The 14,995-nt window shown below is 39.0% G+C and overlaps 1 protein-coding gene across 2 annotated transcripts in view; it reads left to right on the top strand.

Moving 5' to 3' along the window:
* C6H1orf21 (chromosome 6 C1orf21 homolog) overlaps positions 1-14,995 on the top strand; it is a 225,066-nt gene that overhangs the window by 184,618 nt on the left and 25,453 nt on the right. For both annotated transcript variants that reach the window (XM_077901955.1, XM_077901956.1), the window contains 2 exons: positions 2,721-2,797; positions 10,364-10,424. In XM_077901955.1, coding sequence (XP_077758081.1) covers positions 2,721-2,797; positions 10,364-10,424 — 138 coding nt within the window. The remainder of the gene's footprint in view (positions 1-2,720; positions 2,798-10,363; positions 10,425-14,995) is intronic.

The raw sequence follows: 14,995 nt of genomic DNA, 5'->3' as shown, positions 1-14,995 counted from the left end.
AAATGAGTTAATATATGGAAGTCACTTAGAATAGTGCCTGACTTATAGTAAGTGATCATTGAGTTGTTATTATGGTCTTGGAGAGTGGTAATTTGTTTTTTTAAATATTTTATTTATTTATTCTTGAGAGACACAGAGAGAGGCAGAGACACAGGCAGAGGGAGAAAGCAGGCTCCCTGTGGGGAGCCCAATGCAGGACTCGATCCTAGGACCCCCGGGATCATGACCTGAACAAAGGCAGATGCTCAACCACTAAGCCACCAGGTGCCCTTGGGAGTAGTAATTTATAAAAAACAAATATACATAAATAATCAAAGAGAAATCACTATGTAATAACATATACTTTCTTTTTTCTTATTTGTAACTGGGAAATCTGAAGCTGATATCTCACCCTGAGCCTCTGCCTCAGTTCCTGGAAGTGCTTGCCTCTGCATATGTGCAGAGGCATGGCTTGTTCGGCGGAGTACCCCACCCATCCACTAAGCCTCTGTTGTGTGGAGTTTCCTCCTTTTCCTAGCAACCACACAATGTGTTTTTAAGGAAGATGTGGTGAGGCAATGTAGCTATGACGGGTATAGTTTAATAAATTGACTATAAACAGTATACAATTGTGTATCGTTTATAATCTTAGAATTAGAGGCCTCATTCCTGCCCTAGCAGTGTTTAAAATTACAGTCTATCAATCAGTCAATCAGTCAATTACAATGTACTATCTAGGCTCAGAGTTTGGGAAATTATATGAATAGAAAAAAAGCGTAAGGCTCTGTCATATGTCCATTTTCAGTGCTTAATTCAAGCAAGCAGCTAAGGGGGAAAGAAAATGACTTACTTGGGACTTACCTCTGCAGTCCTTCAGAGAGACCACATTAGAGCTATTTTTATCTCTCACTGTTAAAAAGAAGTTCATCATTTGTTGACCTTGTTCATTCGTGTTACTGGCATATGATGCATAACTCCCAAAGTGCCAGGCCCCACCCAGGCTCCGAGGCCCCAGTAGTAAAGAAGGGACTGGGCCTGCCTTCCTGGGGCTACTTTCTGAAAATGAAAACTAAGATAGTTCATCTATTGTTCCCTGGCTGTATCAGCAGGAGGAAAAGTATATATTTTATACCTTTTAAAAGTTTACGAAAATACTCTGAAGTTTAGTGTCAGGTAAAGAAGGTAAGATAGACTGCAAAAAGAATAGTACCAATAGTACCAAACAATTGGTACTATTCTTTCCTAGACAATCACAAACAAAAATTACCCTGTATTTTGGAGTACTGGTGTTATACAGAGAAGTTCACATTGGATGGTAAATAGCAAATAACCACAGTGTGTACATCATTGGAGTTTTACTGATTTAAATGGCTTCTGCTGCCCTGAGAGCAATAGGAACTCTCGAAAGAGTTCATTTGGGGACCATCTGTTTTATATGCCATCCCACATCACTCTGCATGTGATAAGAACAGTGGGTTGACCCATAGGAGTCTTTATTCCTTGCCCTCGCCTGGGTCTTTAATTATCACTACACTTCAGGTTTCTTGAGTGTATATAGTCACCTGTTATAAATAGGTTTGGAATAGTCTTTCCTTTCATTTCAGTGCTGTGTTTTCAGAGCAAATTATAAAGCATCCTGAATATTTTTTAAAGATAATGTTGTATAAATACAGAACAGTACTATTATTGAGATGATATACCTACTGATATACTTGCAATTTTAAAAAAGATTGTATTTATTTATTTGAGAGAGAGAAAAAAAAAAAAAAGCACAGCAGGGAAGGGCAAAGGGAAAAGCAGGTTCCTTCCTGACCAGGAAGCCATGTGCAAGACTCCATCCCAGGACCCTGAGATCATGACCTGAGCCGAAGACAGATACTGAATCGATTGAACTACCTAAGCATCCAATACACTTGCATCTTAAGCTCTGAGAGGGTTTCTTTCTCATGTGGCTATTGTACTGGGAATAAGAAATCAGATCGGACAGGGCACAGTGGTTTAGTGTCTGCCTTTGGCTCAGCTCCTGATCCTGGGGTCCTGGGATCAAGTACCACATCAGGCTCTCTACAGAGAGCCTGCTTCTCCCTCTGCCTATATCTCTGCCTCTCCCTGTGTATCTCTCATGAATAAGTAAATAAAATTTTTAAAAAGAAAAGAAATCATATCAGACTAAAGCCAAAGAACTGCTTTTTGAATATAAGTTAGTATTGAATTTTACTAATTCAATTGAATTCCATCTCAGCATTTGTTCTGGATGGAATAACTTAGTTACTGTTAATCATGTTGTCTCTGTCAATGCTAGGGCCTCGTGCAAACTTCACATCTCAATAACTGCAGTTGTAGTTGTCTTTTATAAACAAAATGCACTGAAGTCTGTTACCTGAGAATGTAAACAATGTCTGTGGTTACACTACTGCTGCTCGTTGGCACTAGAATCTTCTATTCTTTTATTCTTTTCTATTCTTCCCTAAAAACACCTAAACATCAAATATTAGTTGCACATAATTTTCTAAAAATAGTTATAGCTGTCATAAAGCAACCTCCTCTTTCCATGACAGTGTTCCCTGCTAAAATGCTTGGCAGTTTACCTTATAGCATCACATCTTTGCAAGGATTTTTGTCCTCATGAAGTGACCTGCTGTGAAGGGTCTCAAATCTAGCATTTCTGTGATGACAGTCCATGCCATTGTTTAATTGCTGATTCTCACCTTGTCTTTTACATCTGTGTTTATGTTTTTCAGGAAAAAAGTGCCAGTTCAAATGTAAGACTTAAAACTAATAAAGAGATTCCAGGATTAGTTCATCAGCCCCGAGCAAAGTAAGTTCTGGTTCCGATTTTCCTTATGTTGTTTTTAAAGCTAATAATGTTTTCAGAGTGAGCTCAGTTTTGCCTGCTAGATAACCAAGACTTAATGTAAAGCTTCAGTGAATTGAGACAGTGTGGTTTGGTCTAACGGAACAGAATAGAGAGTCCCAAGACAGATCCATAATAAATGACAGAACTGACATTTCAAATCAGTTAGAAGAAAATAAAGGGGAATATCTTTATGACTATGGGGTAGGAAAGAATTTTGAACAAGTCACAAAAGATGCAGATCTTAAGAAAAATGATTGGTATGACTGCATTAAAATTAAGAACTTCCATTTATCAAAATTTACTGTAGGAGAGTCAAAGGAAGGGGTGGAATATATTTACAGTGTATATAATTGACAGTAGTTGGGTTTCCAGAATGGATAAAGCAATTCTATAAAATCAAAAAGTACAGAACAGATTGCTCATAGAAAAAGAGGCTAAAGATGTGAACAACTACTTCATTAAAGAAAAAACGTGAATAGCTAATGTGTAGGAAAAATACTGTTTCTCACCACAAGATTGGCAAAAATAGAGAAGTCTGACAGTACAAATGGTTGACCAGGGTGTGTTCAGCCCAGTGGAAACGTGAACCAGTACAATCACTTTGGAAAACAATTTGTATTTTCTACTAAAATCATACCTGGACATACCTTGCCCAGCAGCAACTCCCCACTCAGGTGTGTACCCTAGAAAAACCCTTGTGCATATGTGCCAGTGGACATAGTTGACATGTCCTTAGCAGCACTATCTATGTGAGCTCCTAAAGCTCTGAAGCAAAACCTGAATGTCCTTCCAAATTATAATGGATGACAAAAAATGTGGCATATTCTTATAGGAATCCTACATATCAGTGAAAATGTATATGTGCTGCCAAAGCAAGCACAATATCAGTGAAAATGAATGACCTATAGCTCCACATATCAAGATGGAGGACTGTCATGAATGTTAAGGTTGCGCAGTAAGGGAAGTAAGTGGTAGTCCCTGTCTGCATATAGTTTCATTTATATAAAGTTTGAAAACAGGCAGAACATAATGTTACATATGTATGTGATGCGTTACATATGTATGCAATGTTACATATGTATGTGATAAAGCAATAAAGACAAGCGAGGAAAGGAAAACGCATTTAACTTAGAATGGTTCTTTCTCACTGGATGGAAGACAATGGGACCATGGGTTCTATTTCTTAACCTGAGTGGTGATTACATGGGTGTTCCTTTCATTGTTATTATTTAAAACTCTACAAATAACATTGTATGTTTTCTATGTGTTATGCATCGCACAATTAAAATGTTAAAGAGAATAATGAGTATTTTCTAGATTGTTCTAGAATGGAATCTACATTGGCAGTAAAACGCACTTGGCGTGACTTTGAAGCTATCTCCCCTTTCCTTCAAAGAGGCTCTATTTTCCCAAGGCTACAAATCTCTTTTGTGGTGGTCCACCTAAATAAGAACAAATTCCCTGAGGATGCTGATCCCACTAGTACCTCTGACATAGACATGCCCACCCCCAAAATAAACCTACTATGTATATGTAATAGTAGTTCCATAAATCGAAGTCATAAGCAGAAGTTGTGTTATGTCTGGTTCTTCCCAGGAAACTGAGACAAAAATAACCTAGTTCAAACTAATCACCTCACCCTGGCTCAGTGTCTGTGGTAGTGCTGTATGTAGGTGGTTAGGATTCTTCAGGTTGGTGAAAGAGCTCAGGGATTTAAATTTTTTTTACTTTCAAAGAAAACTGGACATTTTATTTATTTTTTTAAAAGATTTTATTTATTTATTCATGAGAGACACAGAGAGAGAGAGAGAGAGAGAGGCAGAGACACAGAGGGAGAAGCAGGCTCCATGCAGGGAGCCCGATGTGGGACTTGATCCTGGGACTCTGGGATCACACCCTGAGCCAAAGGCAGATACTCAACCACTAAGCCACCCAAGCATCCCGAAAACTGGACATTTAAAATCCACTTCTCATTTACATTGTAAGTGGAATGTTAAAACCAATTTTTACACCCTTAGGTACACTTTATGCTATAATCACAACCTCCCCTGTCCACTTCACGGGTATCACTTTTATCTACACTAATTTTGTCTGCCCTTGAGGGATAACAGATATCTGATGATAAAACCAAGTCATCTTTTCATCCAGGCCATTCAATATATGCTATTTTTAAATGATTCCCTTATCTCTGAGTTCTAAGGAGAGACTATATTAAGGAGAATTTCTTTTTTCCTTTGGTGTGAATACTTATTTAACTTAGAGACACTGAAGCAGCAATACTTTGCAGACTGGCATGTGCTGAAGCTTTCAGAGAAGTTGATTAAATTGGCTCTTGTGTTCACATTAAAATTAGGAAGAAAATCCTCTGGTTGTGTGTGTGTGTGTGTGTATTAAACTATGAGTCAAAACCCTGGGTTACCAGAATTCAACTACGAAATCTTCCTAGAAAGCCATGAGTACTTTTCCTCCTTTCTGACACAGAGGAGCAAGGAAACTGTTATTTATTCTGCAGTGTATAAAATAAGATAATGAGTTTCTTTTCCCCAGTAGTGGAAGGACAATCCCATACCTCGTAACAGGAGATTTATAATAATAAAGATAGGTAGGTAATAAAAGGCTGATAGTCTTCACACCTTCCTTTGATAAAACATACAAAATCCATTCTAACTGACTGTAATCTGAGGCCGGTGTCCTAATGTCATTGGGCTTCAGTTTTCTCAGAGAAAAATAGAGGAGAAAAAAATCCTCTTTCATAGGGCTGGGAATTAAATGAAATAATGTATGCCCAGGACCTATCCCAGTGTCTGATGCTTGATAAGAACACCTTAACAGTTAGAAAAGCCCAAATGCTCTTTAACAGGAAATTGGGTAAATGAACCACACTGCCTTCACACTGTTAAAACAAATACACTGTACCAACATAAAAGGCTGCCTGGACCTGAGCAATACAACTAGAAGAGTAGGTCCTGAAAGATTACATAGAGCATCATGCACTCTTCGTAATGTTAAAAACAACTAAATAAATTATCTGCATTATAAAGCATGTATATGGTAATGCTTTATAAGGGGGGTGTTGGGCATGTGGGTTCCCTTGAGTTGGGGGAAGCACACGGATGGGTGGGAAGTAAGTTAGATCTAGGTTTTTGTCAGGGTCCTAGCTTTTGTTTTTTGTTTTCGTTTTGCTGGTGCTTATTATTCTATTTTAAATATATATATTTGGCTAAATAAAAGTAAGCCATGCATGAACTGCCAGCAAGGGTGTGTCATTATGTGAGGATTAGGATTAAGCCACTTCCCCAAGGTCCAACTGAGCAATGGTGATGATGATTATTGAAAGAAATAACTGTATTCAAGCCAAGATTAGCCAGGAACTCCCTGAGTGATTGCAATTTCATTTTTGCAGTTGAAGTAAAGGAGTCAGGACCTTGCCTTCTGGTACTTTGATAGCTTAGGTTTTTATTAGCTGGAAATTTTTTTTTTAAGTCTCTAAAAAGGAAAGCCGTATACCTTGCAGCTCTTAAGCTCATTTTGCCCACCTTTTTCATTCCTTTGATTACTTGTCATTAAGACTCCATCCTGTTGTCATCCCTCATCTCATGAAGCTGAGAAGTCACAGTCAGAAGAGCTGTGGATGACTCAGGATTAACTCACAAGAGCTCTGCTAGCGCCAACTGGGGGCACAGGAAGTGCGCTAGGGGAGCCTTGTGTTTTCTGAAGCTGAGTTCATTAGAGAGAAATAGGAGTTACTGAGATTGTTCAGTTTTATTAGTTAAATCAAGTACCAGCATACAGGCTGTTATAAAATATCTTTAGATCTAATTAATCTTAGCATCAAAATTCATACTTTTTAAGCTGAATCATAAACAATTTAATTATCCATTTCTAATATCTTGAGAAAAGGTAGAAAGGCTAGTGTGCTTTTTTCTCCCTCACCACTCACAGTCACCAGGTTGTGCATCAGAAAGGGTTTAAGAATGGACTTGTCACCTAAGAACTGTTTCTCACAGTGCAGTTTGTACTCTTGAAGGTAAAAACCTAATATTAATGCCATTGTGTTTGTAGAGTTTCCACACGAGAAGAGAACGTTCAAGTTTATCTAGGCAGGAGTCCGTGAAACGGAGTAGTTTATTTACTTGCCCAGAGTAACAATGCTGCCTCTGTACCTGTTGAAAGGACTTCAGGGCTTGTCTATGAAAGGAATCCCCAGAACAGCAGAATAAACCTCTTTTTCGGGTTACACATACTGAAGATGTTAGGCAAGAAAGGCCTCATGCAGGCATTTGCTCCATCTGGCAGTACCTGCCACACTTCCAGGGACAATGGAGCTTATCTGAAAGAGCTTTTTGGTGCATCGGCATTTGATAATAAATAAATCACCCTTCCGTTAGACTTTTCTGGCTAACACAGTCCACATACTGTTTGTGTGAATCAGTCTGATGGAAGATACTTCTTGGTAGGTTTTGAAATGAGACAGAGGGAGGCAGAGGTGTTCTGATGATCTTACACAGAGAGAAAGCAGGCAGTATTTCTCTATCAGTGGGGTATGATGTAGAGATGCACCAGTTGAAGGCCAGTTGCCTATGTTTGGTTAGGATTGTTTCTCAAAGGACACACATGAAAATGAAAATGGCAGAGTTTACTTCCCTAACCACTGTACCATCTGCCCCAGAGTGAGGCTACTGTTTGGATTCAGATGGAGTTACCCTGTCCTGACTAATTAATTTTTGGTTAAGTGGCTTTTGTTCAGTTTGCTTTAATCAAGGAATGCATTTTTTTAACGGTTAGAAAGTATGTAGTTAAATTATACAAAACTGGAACATTAGGGTTTTTGTGCTTGCTTACTATATATGCATCTTGAGGTCCTCACCATTACTTTTGGCACTGGTCTTCTGATATGGACCACGGAGCTCTGCATTCTTTTTTTGAAATTAATTCATTTAAGTATTAATTACTTAATGTCTGTATACAACATGGGGTTTGAACTCATGACCTAGAATCAATTATCGGAAGCTTCTCTGACTGAGCCAGCCAAGTGCCCAGGCGCCCCTGAGCTCTCTTGATCCCAGGGATGGCAGACACATTTGCAGAATCGCTTTTACTTAAGACTAATCTTGTTAAGTCTAGTATGCATGAGTACTAATCAAGCATCCCTGTTTTCATGCTGTGATAGTTCGATTAAGGAGTTAATGGAAGTTGGTAATAATCATAGAATAAGGAGTTAATGGAAGTTGGTAATAGGCCAAAAGGGACCTCAGAGACTGGTGCCTGATGGTTTTATAGATAAAGAATCTGAGGCCTGCACCTCACCCATCCTAACAAACTGAACTGCCTCTGTGAGGAGTCAGGAATCACGTGAATTAAAATTGGGACCGCTTGGTCTCAGTTGATTAAATATTTATTGCCCTTTGGTTATATGGAAGGCAATTATGTTAAAAACTGTAACCCAGAAGTTTCCATGGTAAACATCAAATCCTAAACATGCCATTTTTATGAGATATCTTGGACTCTCTAGGGAAACTAATGTATATATGGTTATCTACATTAAGATACATGTGTGTGCACACATGAACATGTGCATGGTTATCTATATTAAGATATATCTATATCTATATGTCTTCATGCCTTTCCTATTTGGGACCCAGAGCTGTCCAGCAACCTTATTTGCTAAGGAGGTTCAGGAGCTTGGCCAGGAACAGGGAGGATGCCCAGAACGTATCTGAGCAGCCACAGCAACTACCAGAACATGCCTGTTCCCCACTCACAGGAACCCCCATCCCCTGCACCCCGCCCCCCGCCACCACCCCCAGAGCCTGTTTGGGGCTCTAACCTAGACACAGTTGTGTCTAACCTTAGACACAACTCTAACAGACTTGGATGTGCTAAGTGTGAAGTAGAAGCAGCAGCTTGGAAGAAAACTGAAAATGAACCAATACCTTCCTTGACAAGAAGACACATGAGAAAAAGTTCAAAGCAGAGAACAGAAGCCCACAGTTTAAGGCCCTTTTGCTTAAGGAGAGGCACCTCAGAGGCTCCAGTGGGTGTCCCAACATTACAGAGGGGGATTGTGATTTGGGATCATGGGAGTGGCTGCTAGTAAGTGAAATCTACATAATGTTTATGATAGGTCCTCTATTAAAGTTTGAAGTTTTGCATCCGAAGTGGCTCAGATAAAAAACATTTTGACACTTAAAGAAGTAAAGCCGTGAGGAATCTGGGAAAACTCAGGCATTCAAAAGTGGCTTTTCTGCCCAGCCAGAGAAAGAGAGGAGATTGTTTTAATATAGTCTCATCATCCCAGATTCTGGCCTGCCTTTCTAACCTGCACCAAGAGAAGACCAGTTTCTGAAACAGGACATTAACCTCACAGGAAAAATTACATGTTATATGTGAGAGTTAATTGCTGGTGTCAGATAGTTTCTATTTTCCTTTTATATCAGAGCTGATGTCATGGTGCTCCCAATTTTAAATCTTGGTTTTACACACAAGGAAAAACCTTCGAGCTGCTGAAGGGTTTGGGTTCACTTGTGCCATTCTCTGTGGCCCCTAAAGGATGAGGCATAATGCTAAGGGGTAGGTCAGTTGGGCTGCTTCCACACCTAGACTCACAGGGGAGAAGTGATTCCAGAGCCTCCCCTCCTTCCATCCCCAGCCACGGCCACAACTGAGCACTTATAGTAAGTGAAAGACACGCTATCGGATGTGTCTCTTAGCCCAGAGTCCTGAACCTCCTTGGACCACCCACACCTGTTTGCTGTGTGGAAACCATTTTCATTAAGACTGTGTTGCCACAAGGCCCTTTCCTCCCCATGCCCTTCCCATCTGTGGTTCTTCTCTTCTCTCCTTACCTTCTTATGTTTTGTCCCCACCAACCATGTTGGTCTCACTAAGTATGCCGTGAAGTAGTATTAGACAAGCAAACACACAGGGTAAGTGCTACTCAGGTATGCTTTGTGACTCACTTGTACATTCCAATGGGATTTCACTTCCAAGGTGCATGGGCTGTCACCACTGCACAAAGTGTTCAGGGGCAATGTCAATTCTCTGCCTGTTTGCTGCCAGCTAGATACCATGCTAATGATGACCGTCTTTGTAAAATACACATTTCAACATAATAACTTGGATATATCTTCTTTTTACAGTCCCGCACAGGCTTGAAATATGCCCTATATTGCTTGGCTATGCTTTTTTTTTTTTTTTTTTTAATCACAAATGTGTTTCTGAAGAAAAAATTTGGCACACCCCCTCCAGTAACATCTCTATAAATAATGTGTACATCGAAAGGAAATTGTATACCTTAAATCATAGGAACTAGAGACTATATAGACTATAATGATAGACTATAATGAAACACATTTACAGGATTACTGTAATGGCATTTATCCTTAGTATGACTTAGACTACTGCAGTGAAAAAGTCAGCAATAAATAAATGTCTACCTGAAAGCTTAAAGACTCAGCATTTTTCACTTGAGGGAGCTAGGTTTAAGAAAACATTGAAATATGCACTTAACTACTCTTTGTTTTTCAGCATGCACATCTCTGAAAGCCAACAAGAATTCTTCAGAATGCTGGATGAAAAGATTGAAAAGGTAAGAAGTAAAATAAGTTAACCACTTGTTTCAAGGGAAATATGCTAACTGCCTCATGAGTTAAGGTAATAATATTCTGATTTCTGTGTTACAAAGTTGTTCTTGTAAGATGGGTAGAGACTTAAAATAAAAATCTCCCCTCATGCCAAGAAAAAAAAAAGTGACTATGAGAATGTTTGATGTATACTAGAGCATCCAAGATCCTAGGCTTCTTGATCATTAATTAATGTGTGTAGGGCCAAATAGAGACTAGTAAGAGCCTTTGCCTGAGACAGAACATTTCTCACTACACATTGTCTGCACTTCATGCCCTGCTCTCACTTCAGACTGGAAGCAAAAAGGTCATTAGTACCTGCCAAAACCTGTGGCATGTTCAATATCCCGGACATTGCTCTGAGTTTTTTTACAAACGTCACATATATATTGCAGTCAGTACCTGCCTTGAGAAAATGGCTCTGAGATAGGTATAATCTGCATTTTACCGACGAGGAAACTAAGACTCAGAATATGTGAATAACTTACCAAGGTTTGCAAGGCTGATAGTAGTCAGATTGGATTTGTAGCCTTCATCAGCCTGACCCCGAAAGCAGAGTCTCCCAAGTTGCTTCTCTAGAAGTTGTGTGGATTTTACATTGACAGGAAGATCTGTGTGCTAATTGAACCCATACTTATGATCCCAGAGTGCCATATGCTAATCAGCTGAATGAAGTATGGGGTATGGTAATAATTAAAGGCTTACGTACTTGCAGAATTTAAATTCATCACTGCAGGGGGGTGAATTTTAAATAGTAAAGTCATAAATCTGAGTATTACCATTTGAAAACCTTGTTCTGAAAAAGAGTGAAATTCTAAATTCAGAAAGTAACATAACTATGGTTAAGGCATCATGAGCCAGTTTTGCCTTTGAAGTTTTTTTCATTTTCATTTTTATTTATTTTTTACTTTTTGTGGCCCTTTTATCTGAGCCTTCCTTCAGGAATTCCTAAGTTAGGACATATATCACTCAATGGGAAATAATGAAGGGTTAAAATCATCAGTATTTCAGCAGCAGACCCCATTCTGAAGTGGACCTCCTTAAGGAATAGTTGTATAATCTTCTAAAGCACTATTAAAAGACCAGCTTATGTTGCCAGTGTGAAAAGTAGAGATGGATGATGAATTAGAATGAAACTTTAACCTATAGTATTACTTGGCTATGCATAAATACTCCTTTGCATGTAATTTATCTTATTTTATTTTATTTTTAGAGTGGGGGCCAAGGGGCAGAGACAATCTCTTCACCCAGCATGGAACCCAATGCTGGGCTTGATCTCACAACCCGGAGATCATGACCTGAGCCAAAATCAAGAGTCAGACGCTTAACCAACTGAGCCACCCAGGCTCCCCACCCCCCTTTTTTTTAGTGAAACCCTTGCTTATCTAGTATTTTTTAGATTGAAAACTTCATCCAGGAATAACAGCCAAGTTTCACGTATCAGTTCAAAAGCTGTTCAATTTGCCAGTAACATTTGTTTTAGTAAAGAGAAGCATGAGAATAAATATTTTGTTCCCACTGTAATGGTGAAGACCTTTTCTTTCTCAGTTTGTTTGGATTTTTTTTTTTTCCTCCACTAGCTCTGTGGCAATAAAAAGATCTTAGTAGTCAGAGTTAGTCTGTAAAAATTGAAACCTGAGTAGTAAGTTACCTTTTTAAACAAAAGTTACAAACCCTGACAAGGCATTTAAGACGATCTAATCCCTTTCTGGTGTGTTTCCATAACTGAAATTCTACCTCCTTTTACTCAAAACTGGAATTCATTGTTCCCATCTGAAATACAATTTCCCTTTTTCCTTTTGCATCCAGGGTATAGAGTATGATGTGTCTAACACAACAAAAGCAAGGTTTATAACTTGATCATTTGTTGGATGGAACCTTCCCTGGACAAAGAAGCATTTGTAGATTCAACATAAACAGTCTTCTCACTATGGAATACATTTATATTAAAAGAAGAGCTGTTATGTAACCTGTGACATGCACCCAGTTACAGATTTCCAATGCAGTTTTCTATCCGGTCTGAACCTGGCTTTCCTGTTTCTTCCCTCTTATCTATAAAGTTCATCTTTCTGAACATTGTGAAAATTCTGTTTCATGGGTTATTTAACCATTGAGCCTCCAATATTAAAACATTTCTTCTTAATTAATATAATGCATTTGACTAAATATCATCTTCACCCTATTTTGTATAACCAAAATTGGAGGTTGGGTTCTTATAAATTATTTTCCTGACTTTCCACCATTCCTAAATATTTCTTTGGTCCAAGCTAGTATGAGGACAACTATAAATGCAACTCAGATCTATTCTTTAGGTTTTATAGGGTTGATTTAAAAACAACAAAAAAACAAGGGCACCAGGCTCACATAGTTAGTTAAGTGTCCAACTCTTGGTTTCGTCTCAGGTTGTGATCTCAGGGTTGTGAGATCGAGCCCTGTGCTGGGCTCCACCCTGAGCTTCAGACTCTCCCTCTGCCCCTCCCTGCCATGTGACACGCGTACTCACTGGCTCTCTTTCAAATAAATAAATAAATCTTTAAAAAAAAATAAAATAAAATAAAACAGAACACCTCAGACCTTCATGCTGAAAATTGGAGTCATTCTAAGAGGGCTTGAGTTTTGAGATTACTATCTCAGAAATGTCCAGGATTTCCTTTTTCTTCCTTCAGTTGATAAGAAGCAAAATTGACTGAATGTGTGGAGATTTAAACCTGCCCTTCCTTGACTCTTCCTTTATAGTTAGTGAATGTGTCTGTACGACATGGTTTCAATTTACCCTTCAACTCTCTACAACAAAAAGAAATCGGCTCTGTCTCTCAGGATAGATGTAAAAGTACTGTTAGTGTAAAGAAACTAGGACTATCAGATGGCCTACTATTTACAGTAAAGCTGAGGTGAGCTCTAGCTCACAGATGATCATGGTGCCCGGGTGCAGTGTACCTTTACACCATAGCCGGACCAGCATTTTCTAAGAAGGTTATGGTCTCAAAGAAAAGCAAGTAGCAAAAATGCCTTTGGAAAGCTTACTTACTGGGGGCACTTGGGTGACTCAGCTAAGCGTCTACCTTCAGCTCAGGTTGTGATCCCAGGGCTCACACTGGGCTCCCTACTCATTAGGGAATCTGCTTCTCCCTCTCCCTCTGCCTGTTGCTCCCCCTGCTTCTCTCTCTCTCTCTCTCTTTCTCTCTCTCTCTCTCTCTCTCTCTCTCAAATAAATAAAATCGAAAGAAAGAGAGAGAGAGAGAGAGAAAGAAAGAAAGCAAGCTTACTTAACACTTACTGAGTACCAGATCGTTACTCAGGATAGAAAATAGATGGTAAATTTGGGATACAAAATATGTAGGTAACAGTCCCTTGCCTTGAGTAGCTTAATTTTAAAAGTGGGTTTCTTTTATAATGTAATTGTTTTACTGACTGGAGTCTTTCGTCCATCACTGCTTTTTCCCCACACCCCCCTGCCCTCCCATCATCCCTGTGAGCCAGGTCCCCTATAGAACACAGGTGTCTATCAGATCAGGTGTTGAAACTTGAGGTCCACTAACCAGACAGCACAGCTTCTTGAACCCTTGGTACCATTTCAGCTGCACTGGCGTGTAGAAGGCCGGGACACTGAGTTACATCTGAGCACTTTTGTCAGGAGAGCAATGAGAATTCCAAAGAGGCTTATAGCCTCTGTTTGATTTCTTCTGCATTTCTTTTTTGGAGAGGAAAAGTCCTGTAAAACAACAGGAGCATCTCATTTATTTTTACTCATTATTTTTTACTCCAGTATCTAACCGTATTCCGTCGGAATCTAGTCATTTTGCCTGACAATTCACAGACTCCTGAACTTTAAGCAAAGTGGTAACATTTGTCTAATTTTGCAACTTTAAGAAAATGTCAGTTTACTGCTGAACAAAGTAATGATTTTAAATTCTAGCTTTTCACTGTAGTTAGAGGAGAAAGACGAGATCTAGATTATTAAAAGTCGGCTTCATGGAGGAGAATCTGAATATAATACAGATCATATCAGATTTTAAGATAGGCTTTCTTATGTACATTTGAGTCTACATGTTAGAAGCAAAAAAAGTACGTACACTTTTTAAGTATCTGCAATAATAGTATCTTCTCCAGGCAAAAATAAGGATGTATACTTTGCTTTACGAGGATTTAAGAACAGTTGATGACCAAGGAGTCTTTTACCCTCTCAAAGATAGTTCTTAATATTAAATAAAGACTCAGTACAATGCCATTTGCATCTGATTAGTTTTTCTCAAGCAAGACTTTGTAAGCTTTGTTAGGCTGTGAGCATCATATAGACAACATTTTTTAAGTAAGTGTCTGGGTTTGATAATTCCCTGGAGCCTGTCCCTGAGCCCCACGCCAAGAACCTGTGGATTTCTTTATGATGCATCTCATTGATGTGCTTCCCTCAGATCCAAGCCCATCTGTACCCATGAACCTTACTGGCAATGATCGATACAGATCTCTGGTTTTAAAGACTAGGAAACTCCACACAAATCCATTGTCCTTTTCTTGCCTTCCTTCTTCTCAGTAGCTG

Source organism: Canis aureus, chromosome 6 (assembly GCF_053574225.1).
Source record: "Canis aureus isolate CA01 chromosome 6, VMU_Caureus_v.1.0, whole genome shotgun sequence".
Lineage (NCBI taxonomy): Eukaryota > Metazoa > Chordata > Mammalia > Carnivora > Canidae > Canis > Canis aureus.
The sequence above is the reverse complement of the archived record's forward strand: the minus strand, read 5'-3'. Positions and strand labels throughout refer to the sequence as shown.